The following is an 11,378-nucleotide window of genomic DNA, read 5'->3' on the forward strand; positions in this document are numbered from 1 at the left end:
ACACAGAGACAACATACTCAGGGTAAAGACACAAGCAGGCAGCCACAGAGACAACATACTCAGGGTAAAGACACACGCAGGCAGCCACAGAGACAACATACTCAGGGTAAAGACACACGCAGGCAGGCACAGAGACAACATACTCAGGGTAAAGACACACGCAGGCAGCCACAGAGACAACATACTCAGGGTAAAGACACACGCAGGCAGCCACAGAGACAACATACTCAGGGTAAAGACACACGCAGGCAGCCACAGAGACAACATACTCAGGGTAAAGACACACGCAGGCAGCCACAGAGACAACATACTCAGGGTAAAGACACAAGCAGACACAGAGACAACATACTCAGGGTAAAGACACAAGCAGACACAGAGACAACATACTCAGGGTAAAGACACACGCAGGCAGACAGAGACAACATACTCAGGGTAAAGACACAAGCAGACACAGAGACAACATACTCAGGGTAAAGACACACGCACGCAGACACAGAGACAACATACTCAGGGTAAAGACATACGCAGACAGACACAGAGACAACATACTCAGGGTAAAGACACACGCAGGCAGCCACAGAGACAACATACTCAGGGTAAAGACACACGCAGGCAGCCACAGAGACAACATACTCAGGGTAAAGACACACGCAGGCAGACACAGAGAGACAACATACTCAGGGTAAAGACACAAGCAGGCAGACACAGAGAGACAACATACTCAGGGTAAAGACACACGCAGGCAGACACAGAGACAACATACTCAGGGTAAAGACACACGCAGGCAGACACAGAGACAACATACTCAGGGTAAAGACACACGCAGACAGACACAGAGACAACATACTCAGGGTAAAGACACAAGCAGGCAGCCACAGAGACAACATACTCAGGGTAAAGACACACGCAGACACAGAGACAACATACTCAGGGTAAAGACACACGCAGGCAGACTAGACGTCAGACCCCGTCTCCTCCAGCTGTGTTACCCTGTCTCTTCCAGCTGTGTTACCCTGTCTCTTCCAGCTGTGTTACCCTGTCTCTTCCAGCTGTGTTACCCTGTAGTGTAGATGACTAGACGTTAGACCCTGTCTCTTCCAGCTGTGTTACCCTGTCTCTTCCAGCTGTGTTACCCTGTAGTGTAGATGACTAGACGGCAGGCCCTGTCTCTTCCAGCTGTGTTACCCTGTCTCTTCCAGCTGTGTTACCCTGTAGTGTAGATGACTAGACGTCAGACCCCGTCTCTACCAGCTGTGTTACCCTGTCTCTTCCAGCTGTGTTACCCTGTCTCTTCCAGCTGTGTTACCCTGTAGTGTTTAATGACTAGACGTCAGGCCCTGTCTCTTCCAGCTGTGTTACCCTGTCTCTTCCAGCTGTGTTACCCTGTCTCTTCCAGCTGTGTTACCCTGTCTCTTCCAGCTGTGTTACTCTGTCTCTTCCAGCTGTGTTACCCTGTAGTGTAGATGACTAGACGTCAGACCCTGTCTCTTCCAGCTGTGTTACCCTGTCTCTTCCAGCTGTGTTACCCTGTCTCTTCCAGCTGTGTTACCCTGTCTCTTCCAGCTGTGTTACTCTGTCTCTTCCAGCTGTGTTACCCTGTAGTGTAGATGACTAGACGTCAGACCCTGCCTCTTCCAGCTGTGTTACCCTGTCACTTCCAGCTGTGTTACCCTGTAGTGTAGATGACTAGACGTTAGACCCTGTCTCTTCCAGCTGTGTTACCCTGTCTCTTCCAGCTGTGTTACCCTGTAGTGTAGATGACTAGACGTCAGACCCTGTCTCTTCCAGCTGTGTTACCCTGTCTCTTCCAGCTGTGTTACCCTGTCTCTTCCAGCTGTGTTACCCTGTCTCTTCCAGCTGTGTTACCCTGTCTCTTCCAGCTGTGTTACCCTGTCTCTTCCAGCTGTGTTACCCTGTCTCTTCCAGCTGTGTTACCCTGTCTCTTCCAGCTGTGTTACCCTGTCTCTTCCAGCTGTGTTACCCTGTCTCTTCCAGCTGTGTTACCCTGTCTCTTCCAGCTGTGTTACCCTGTCTCTTCCAGCTGTGTTACCCTGTCTCTTCCAGCTGTGTTACCCTGTCTCTTCCAGCTGTGTTACCCTGTCTCTTCCAGCTGTGTTACCCTGTCTCTTCCAGCTGTGTTACCCTGTCTCTTCCAGCTGTGTTACACCAGAACGTACATGGGCCAGTGGAGGCTGGTGTCACTTTAAATCAGAGGACGGGCTCATTGTAACTTCTGGAAATGAACTAATGGAACAGTGACCTCCGTTACAATGAGCTGGTCCTCCCTCCACCAGTCTCCACTTCTGTGTACAGTCGGGTAAACAGCCTGTACTATATACAGTATGCCCACATACACCCAGCCTGACTGTTTGCTTGTCTTGGCAGGCCGAGTCGCCCCACACACAAAGAAGCCCATTGAACTGCCCTACAGTGTGGGACTGGTCGGTGCAGTTTGACTGCAAGGCACAGGATCTCTTCACTAACCCTTTGTATAGCGAGAAGGCCAAGCAGGACAGGTCTGTGAGGAAATCATACAGACCCAAGGTACTCTCTCTCTGTCTGTCTCTCTCTCTGTCTGTCTCTGTGTCTGTCTGTCTCTGTGTCTGTCTGTCTCTGTGTCTGTCTGTCTCTGTGTCTGTCTCTGTGTCTGTCTCTGTGTCTGTCTCTGTGTCTGTCTCTGTGTCTGTCTCTGTGTCTGTCTCTGTGTCTGTCTCTGTGTCTGTCTCTGTGTCTGTCTCTGTGTCTGTCTCTGTGTCTGTCTCTGTGTCTGTCTGTCTCTGTGTCTGTCTCTGTCTCTGTCTGTCTCTCTCTCTCTCTCTGTCTCTCTCTCTCTCTCTGTCTCTCTCTGTCTGTCTCTGTCTCTCTCTGTGTCTGTCTCTCTCTGTCTCTCTGTGTCTGTCTCTGTCTCTGTCTCTGTCTGTCTCTCTCTCTCTCTCTGTCTGTCTCTCTGTCTCTCTCTGTCTCTCTGTGTCTGTCTCTCTCTGTCTCTCTGTGTCTGTCTCTCTCTGTCTCTTTCTGTGTCTGTCTCTCTCTGTCTCTTTCTGTGTCTGTCTCTCTCTGTCTCTCTCTGTCTCTCTCTGTCTCTCTCTGTCTCTCTCTGTCTCTCTCTGTCTCTGTCTGTCTGTCTGTCTCTCTCTGTCTGTCTGTGTCTCTCTGTCTGTCTCTCTCGCTCTCTCTCCAACTCCATTCAACTGTAATATTGTCAGTCTATTATATTCCAACATTATCCTGATCAAATTGAACATGTCGCCAATAAACAACAATTGTTCTTCTATTCCTTATTTCCAGCACCTGCGTCAGCTGTCCCTGCCAAGCTCAGCCTTCAAGACCCCTCCTAAGAAGGGCTTCTTTAAAGACGAGGCGGACAACCTGAAGAAAATCCTGGGTGTTAAGAGACTCAGTCGCTGGATGCTGTCTCCTTCCTCAGAGTCCCCTCAGACTTCCTCTTCAGTCAGGGAGTTCTACGAGGCATGGCAGACTAAACCCTTGGACTACCACGGTCTGCTGCTGCCCTGCCTGGACGGTCCCTCCATACGAGTCTGGATGCAGAGGTACCTGCCCCGTAGAGATGGACAGCGACTTCCCCTAAAAAGCTACTTTTTAAAAACGGCCTATGTTGCATTGATACGAGTCAAAGATTTTTTTATTTTAGTGTCAAAATTGACTACAACGTGTAAATAGGATCATTTTGGTCATGAAGTCAGTCTCGTCTAAAACTGAGATTTGCGAGCTGATAGGAAAAACATTATGTTGGAACGAAGCGTACTGTAAAAGTGTTTGAGTTTGTTTAAATCCTGCCCACAGCTGACAACACCCATCAATTCAGATTGCAGCTGATTGTATTACCCGTGTTCAATTTGCTTTGACATTCAATATACCTATATGGCTAGTTACAGACCATCAATAAATTACACAATGTACGTGGGACAATATTTTTTTAAAGGGCAATAGCAAAAAAAAAGTGTACTATATAAATTCAAATATAAATATTGAAAGCATTTAATTAGACAACTAAAAGATGTGCAACATGGAAATATTGTCATTTATTCAATTTATGTAAATTATTAACGGTCCATAACTATTCCTGGAAATTGGCTATCCAAAGTCAAACCAATTTTTCCATGGTCGCACACCAGCTGGCTGAAGCTATTGGTGAAATGATTTGGTTAACTCTTAAATCAGGAAGTGCATCCACCTTTTTTAACCTTTTATTTCACCAAGAAAAGACTCTTGAACTTAAACCTATTTTGTGACATAATTTTTATATCTACAAATTAATTGTTTTATTTAATAATAATAATAATATATTTGACTGTAGTTGATGGGTTTCTAGAATGAAAGATTCTCTGACCCAAGATGGCTGCGATTTGAGTCACATTACTGGGATGTCCAACCACTATTTTACTGTTCTGTCTTTCTATGAAAGGTACCTACGCTGGATCCATGACGTACAGATCCTAGGAGGGGGTCCAGTGGCCATGCTGAGTAAAGTCTCTGAGATACTGGGGGAGGTTCAGGAGCTGCAGAGACAGCTAGACCGCCACGGCTGCACTTTAACCTCCAACCACAAGGGGGCGAGGCCAAGGGCCAAGACAGCGTCGGTGATCGCAGCCAGGTCTTCGGTGAGGCTGTCGTCGTCGTTCCCGTTCGTGACGTCGAGGAACTGGTCGTTCAAACCGGCCATACCGACCAGCCTGCTTCAGAGCCTCATGGTGACGGGGATGGCAGGAAACCTGGCCGATAGAGAGGATGATGGTGGTGGCCCGGAGTCTCTGGTCTAGGATAGACACACACAGTCCCTCTGTCTGTCACAAATCCAATGGGGAGGTGGGTTTGGTTGGGAGGCCTGTTACTGTACGTACACCGGGACCTAAAGTGTTGGACCTGTATGTGTCGTGGTGCTCACTTCTCAAAGCCATCGTTGACATGACCATCGTGTTCCTGCTTTAGACAGAGAAGACCAAAGCTATAGCCTAATACCATTTGTGCACTACTGTGGTGAGCAACATTTTTAACCTGTTGCTCACAACAAAACTGTGACTGAATATCTCCCGTCTCTTGCTTAAAGGAAATGGCATCTTTTAAAGAATTCCTAGCTGCCCATAGTTGACTACTGTCCTGTTTAAAGAACCATAGAGCTGTACGGTCTAAAATACATAACTACTGTAAAGCACTGAATAATGAATTACCACTTGTATGCCTTTTTAATTAAATAAAAAATGCTAGTCTCTCGATGGAATACCAGAGGTTGCTTAATGGTATAGAAGCCGTTTTCTCTCTTGTGTTGCTTCCCAATAATGGACAATCTGTGGACCAAAATCACATGCATCTATGCCATAAGTGTGCAGTATGTGTTAACCAATGAGGCCAGCTGTATGTTTTATACTGCAGAAAGGGAGCTTGTTAACCAATGAGGCCAGCTGTATGTTTTATACTGCAGAAAGGGAGCTGGTTAACCAATGAGGCCAGCTGTATGTTTTATACAGCAGAAAGGGAGCTGGTTAACCAATGAGGCCAGCTGTATGTTTTATACTGCAGAAAGGGAGCTGGTTAACCAATGAGGCAGCTGTATGTTTTATACTGCAGAAAGGGAGCTGGTTAACCAATGAGGCCCAGCTATATGTTTTATACTGCAGAAAGGGAGCTGGTTAACCAATGAGGCAGCTGTATGTTTTATACTGCAGAAAGGGAGCTGGTTAACCAATGAGGCCAGCTGTATGTTTTATACTGCAGAAAGGGAGCTGGTTAACCAATGAGGCAGCTGTATGTTTTATACTGCAGAAAGGGAGCTGGTTAACCAATGAGGCCAGCTGTATGTTTTATACTGCAGAAAGGGAGCTGGTTAACCAATGAGGCAGCTGTATGTTTTATACTGCAGAAAGGGAGCTGGTTAACCAATGAGGCCAGCTGTATGTTTTATACTGCAGAAAGGGAGCTGGTTAACCAATGAGGCAGCTGTATGTTTTATACTGCAGAAAGGGAGCTGGTTAACCAATGAGGCAGCTGTATGTTTTATACTGCAGAAAGGGAGCTGGTTAACCAATGAGGCCAGCTGTATGTTTTATACTGCAGAAAGGGAGCTGGTTAACCAATGAGGCCAGCTGTATGTTTTATACTGCAGAAAGGGAGCTGGTTAACCAATGAGGCCAGCTGTATGTTTTATACTGCAGAAAGGGAGCTGGTTAACCAATGAGGCAGCTGTATGTTTTATACTGCAGAAAGGGAGCTGGTTAACCAATGAGGCCAGCTGTATGTTTTATACTGCAGAAAGGGAGCTGGTTAACCAATGAGGCCAGCTGTATGTTTTATACTGCAGAAAGGGAGCTGGTTAACCAATGAGGCCAGCTGTATGTTTTATACTGCAGAAAGGGAGCTTATTAACCAATGAGGCCCAGCTGTATGTTTTATACTGCAGAAAGGGAGCTGGTTAACCAATGAGGCCAGCTGTATGTTTTATACAGCAGAAAGGGAGCTGGTTAACCAATGAGGCCAGCTGTATGTTTTATACTGCAGAAAGGGAGCTGGTTAACCAATGAGGCCCAGCTGTATGTTTTATACTGCAGAAAGGGAGCTGGTTAACCAATGAGGCCCAGCTGTATGTTTTATACTGCAGAAAGGGAGCTGGTTAACCAATGAGGCCCAGCTGTATGTTTTATACTGCAGAAAGGGAGCTGGTTAACCAATGAGGCCCAGCTGTATGTTTTATACTGCAGAAAGGGAGCTGGTTAACCAATGAGGCCAGCTGTATGTTTTATACTGCAGAAAGGGAGCTGGTTAACCAATGAGGCAGCTGTATGTTTTATACTGCAGAAAGGGAGCTTATTTTTGTTTTGTTTTACCTTACAACTTCTACACTGTTTTATTCCTGATCTCTGTGGACTGGAATCCAAAGCCAATATCATACTGGATGTAATGTGACGGTAGTAAATCATCAGGGAAAGTGCTTTTTCCAAAAACAACATTTTAACCTACTGCACATTTTAACCTTCTGCACATTTTAACCTACTGCACATTTTAACCTTCTGTCACTCACTAATTCATTCATTCACTTACACCCCTCTTGAACATACATTATTCTGTTCAGTTATTCTTCTGCCGTATTGTCTGAGAGAGGTTTTGATAGCTTTACATCGTTGACGTACATCTGCATAACTATGTGCATGCATACCCAAGGTTTTTCTCTTCTTATTTTTGTTTGTCATTGATTTGTTTATTGTTAATTTCACTTATTGGATCATGTTTTTTTTTTGTGTAAATACAAGAACAATGATCCTGCTCTTTTAATATGGTTGTGTTTTAGGAATTACTGGATCGTATTGCTTTAGGTTTGATAACTGGTAGTGCTGAGCGATTTTAACCGGCTTTAAATTAACCGATTTCTGTTATTTAACAAATAATTGACCGATGTCGGTTCAATTACTTGAATTACATTTGTTTTTTTTTGTGAGCTCAACACGCCGTTTCTCTAGAGAGAAATTAAATCATTTACGAAAGAAATCGGAGACATTAAGTCAAGTTTTTGGCGGAAGGAGTTTTCATTAAGCAAATATTCAACCAAGTTCAGCGCAGAAACGTGGTAATTAACTACAATGACCATAATCTATTTCGCCAGTTTTTCCTGGCTCAGAGGCAGGTCAGAGAGGAAAAGGCGAACGGGAGTTTTAACTCACGACAAAATCTGTCCAAATTTAACACAATGGGCTAAATTTGTCGCCTGCATTCCCGCCTTTGGGACAGCGACTCCTATTGTTAGGGCGGAGACATGAGCATATCGTCATTATATACAGATCTCTGGACGGATACACTTTCACCGTTCGTGAAAGTATGTCTTATCTACTTTGAAGAACTAGTCAAATGATTGTCAGACAGCTCTGCAGCATACTTAGGCAGGCCAGCTAAATAGGATGACTACAGACCGTACAGTATGGGGAGAACAGAGATAACTGTCTGGCTGACTGCTACTGCCTGGGCAGAGATGATGACATAAGGAATGAAAAATAATAAAGTCAAAATCAGACCTAAAGAAAATGTAAATGTTATTCTTCATGTGCTGAATACAACATGTGTAGACCTTACAGTGAAATAGTTATTTACAAGCCCTTAACCAACAACGCAGTTTTAAGAAAATGTCAAAAATCAGGAAAACAGATCAGAAAAACAAATGATTAAAGAGCAGCAGTAAATAACAGTAGCGGGGCTCTATACAGGGGGTACCTGTGTTGAGGTAATATTGTAAATGCTATGAAAAATGTTATTTCATAGTAATTTACTATAATTATATTGATGTCTACCCAAGGTGGACCTGACAGAGACCATATCATATTTTCAATGTTTTAGCAATTAAATGTTCACTGTTTTTGACTTTGGAATTTTAATTAAAAAGCTCTAAAATCAGTGTAATGTCAATATTTCATGTTTTCATTTTTTTTATCGAAATCTAAAACAGATTTTTCTCTTTTTTTTTTACATATAAAAAAAAAATGGAACCGAACTGACCCAAAAAGCACTAATTGCTCAGCACTAATGACTGGATTGCTAGGCTGGTTCGATGGCTGGATTGCTAGGCTGGTTTGCTAGGCTGGTTCGATGACTAGATTGCTAGGCTGGTTCGATGGCTGGATTGCTAGGCTGGTTTGATGGCTGGATTGCTAGGCTGGTTCGATGGCTGGATTGCTAGGCTGGTTTGCTAGGCTGGTTCGATGACTAGATTGCTAGGCTGGTTCGATGGCTGGATTGCTAGGCTGGTTTGATGGCTGGATTGCTAGGCTGGTTTGATGGCTGGATTGCTAGGCTGGTTTGATGGCTGGATTGCTAGGCTGGTTCGATGACTGGATTGCTAGGCTGGTTCGATTGCTGGATTGCTAGGCTGGTTCGATGACTAGATTGCTAGGCTGGTTCGATGGCTGGATTGCTAGGCTGGATTGCTAGGCTGGTTCGATGGCTGGATTGCTAGGCTGGTTTGATGGCTGGATTGCTAGGCTGGTTTGATGGCTGGATTGCTAGGCTGGTTCGATGGCTGGATTGCTAGGCTGGTTTGATGGCTGGATTGCTAGGCTGGTTTGATGGCTGGATTGCTAGGCTGGTTTGATGGCTGGATTGCTAGGCTGGTTCGATGACTGGATTGCTAGGCTGGTTCGATTGCTGGATTGCTAGGCTGGTTCGATGACTAGATTGCTAGGCTGGTTCGATGGCTGGATTGCTAGGCTGGATTGCTAGGCTGGTTCGATGGCTGGATTGCTAGGCTGGTTTGATGGCTGGATTGCTAGGCTGGTTTGATGGCTGGATTGCTAGGCTGGTTCGATGGCTGGATTGCTAGGCTGGTTCGATGGCTGGATTGCTAGGCTGGTTTGATGACTGGATTGCTAGGCTGGTTCGATGGCTGGATTGCTAGGCTGGTTCGATGGCTGGATTGCTAGGCTGGTTCGATGGCTGGATTGCTAGGCTGGTTCGATGGCTGGATTGCTAGGCTGGTTTGATTATTTCCTCTTCAGGAAAATGTACAGTATGTTTTGGTTATTATTTCAATGCAGAGCCCTCTGCTGGTGACAGGAAAAACTGTGCTCAGGAGGAGGAAGGTAACACTGAGTATACAAAACTCTTTCTTAGTATTGAGTTGCACCCCCTTTTTTCCCTCAGAACAGCCTCAATGTGTCAGGACATGGACTCTACAAGGTGTCCAAAGCATTCCACAGGGATGCTGGCCCCGTGTTGACTCCAATGCTTTCCGCAGTTGTGTCAAGTCGGTTGGATGTCCTTTGGGTGGTGGGCCATTCTTGATTCATATGGGAAACTGTTGAGCGTGGAAAAACCCAGCAGTGTTGCAGTTCTTGATTCAAACCGGTGCAGCTGGCACTTACTACCATACCCCGTTCAAAGGCACTTCAATATTTTGTCTTGCCCATTCACCCTTTGAATGACACACACACACAATCCATGTCTCAATTGTCTCAAGGCTTAAAAATCTTTCTTTAAAACTTCTTATGGCTGCAATCCCGTTAACGGGATCGATATGACAACAGCCAGTGAAAGTGCAGGGCGCCAAATTCAAACAGAAATCTCATAATTAAAATTCCTCAAACATACAAGTATTTTATACAATTTCAAAGGTAATTTTGTTAATCCCACCACAGTGTCCGATTTCAAAAAGGCTTTACAGCGAAAGCACCACAAACGATTATGTTAGGTTACCGCCAAATCACAGCCATTTTTCCAGCCAAAGACCGGAGTCACAAAAAGCAGAAATGGAGATAAAATTAATCATTAACCTTTGATGATCTTCATCAGATGACACTCATAGGACTTCATGTTACACAATACATGTATGTTTTGTTCGGTAAAGTTCATATTTATATCAACAAATCTCAGTATACATTGGCGCGTTATGTTCAGTAGTTCCAAAAACATCTGGTGATTTTGCAGAGAGCCACATCAAACGATGTATTGAATCAATCTTTAGGATGTTTTTAACAAATCTTCAATAATGTTCCAACCGGAGAATTCCTTTGTCTTCAGAAATGCGATAGAACAGAGCTCGCTCTCACATGAACGCGCATGGTCAGCTCATGGCAGACCTTACGCAATCCCCTCTCATTCGGCCCCACTTCACAGTAGAAGCATCAGACAAGGTTCTAAAGACTGACATCTAGTGGAAGCCTTAGGAAGTGCAAAATGAAACCATATGCCACTGTGTATTCGATAGGCGATGATTTGAAAAACTACAAACCTCAGATTTCCCACTTCCTGGTTGGATTTTTTCTCAGGTTTTTGCCTGCCATATGAGTTCTGTTATACTCACAGACATCATTCAAACAGTTTTAGAAACTTCAGGGTGTTTTCTATCCAAATATACTAATAATATGCATATATTAGCAACTGAGTAGCAGGCAGTTTACTCTGGGCACTTTTTCATCCAAACTACTCAATACTGCCCCTGCAGCCATAAGAAGTTGTCTCCTCCCCTTCATCTAAATTGATTGAAGTGGATTTAACAAGTGACGTCCAATTAAGAATCACAGCTTTTACCTAGATTCACCTGGTCAGTCGATGTCATGGAAAGAGCAGGTGTCCTTAATGTTTTGTACACACAATAGATGAGCTTGCCTGATTCCAGATCTGTTTGTGTTGTTGTGTGACCTTTTGAGTTGGCAAGACAGCATAGATCTGGGAACCAGGCTATAAATGAGCTGTTGGACTGTAATGGTTCAGTTCAGACACACACACACACACACACACACACACAGTCTTGTACAGCTAACCTTGTGGGGACATACAATTCAGTCCCATTCAAAATCCTATTTTCCCTAAACCTAACCCTAATCCTAACCTGTACTCTTACCCTAACCTTAACCCTAACCCAAAAACCTAAACTTTATCCTAAC

General features: G+C 44.6%; 1 protein-coding gene across 2 annotated transcripts in view; it reads left to right on the forward strand.

The window, feature by feature from the left end:
- The window catches only part of mtmr12 (myotubularin related protein 12), an 85,448-nt gene extending 80,182 nt beyond the window's left edge, over window positions 1-5,266 (forward strand). For both annotated transcript variants that reach the window (XM_055918646.1, XM_055918647.1), the window contains 3 exons: window positions 2,386-2,544; window positions 3,289-3,551; window positions 4,427-5,266. In XM_055918646.1, the coding sequence (XP_055774621.1) occupies window positions 2,386-2,544; window positions 3,289-3,551; window positions 4,427-4,781 (777 nt within the window). In that variant the 3' untranslated portion in view covers window positions 4,782-5,266. The remainder of the gene's footprint in view (window positions 1-2,385; window positions 2,545-3,288; window positions 3,552-4,426) is intronic.
- Window positions 5,267-11,378: the final 6,112 nt, after the last annotated feature.

Source organism: Salvelinus fontinalis, chromosome 4 (assembly GCF_029448725.1).
Source record: "Salvelinus fontinalis isolate EN_2023a chromosome 4, ASM2944872v1, whole genome shotgun sequence".
Taxonomy (NCBI): domain Eukaryota; kingdom Metazoa; phylum Chordata; class Actinopteri; order Salmoniformes; family Salmonidae; genus Salvelinus; species Salvelinus fontinalis.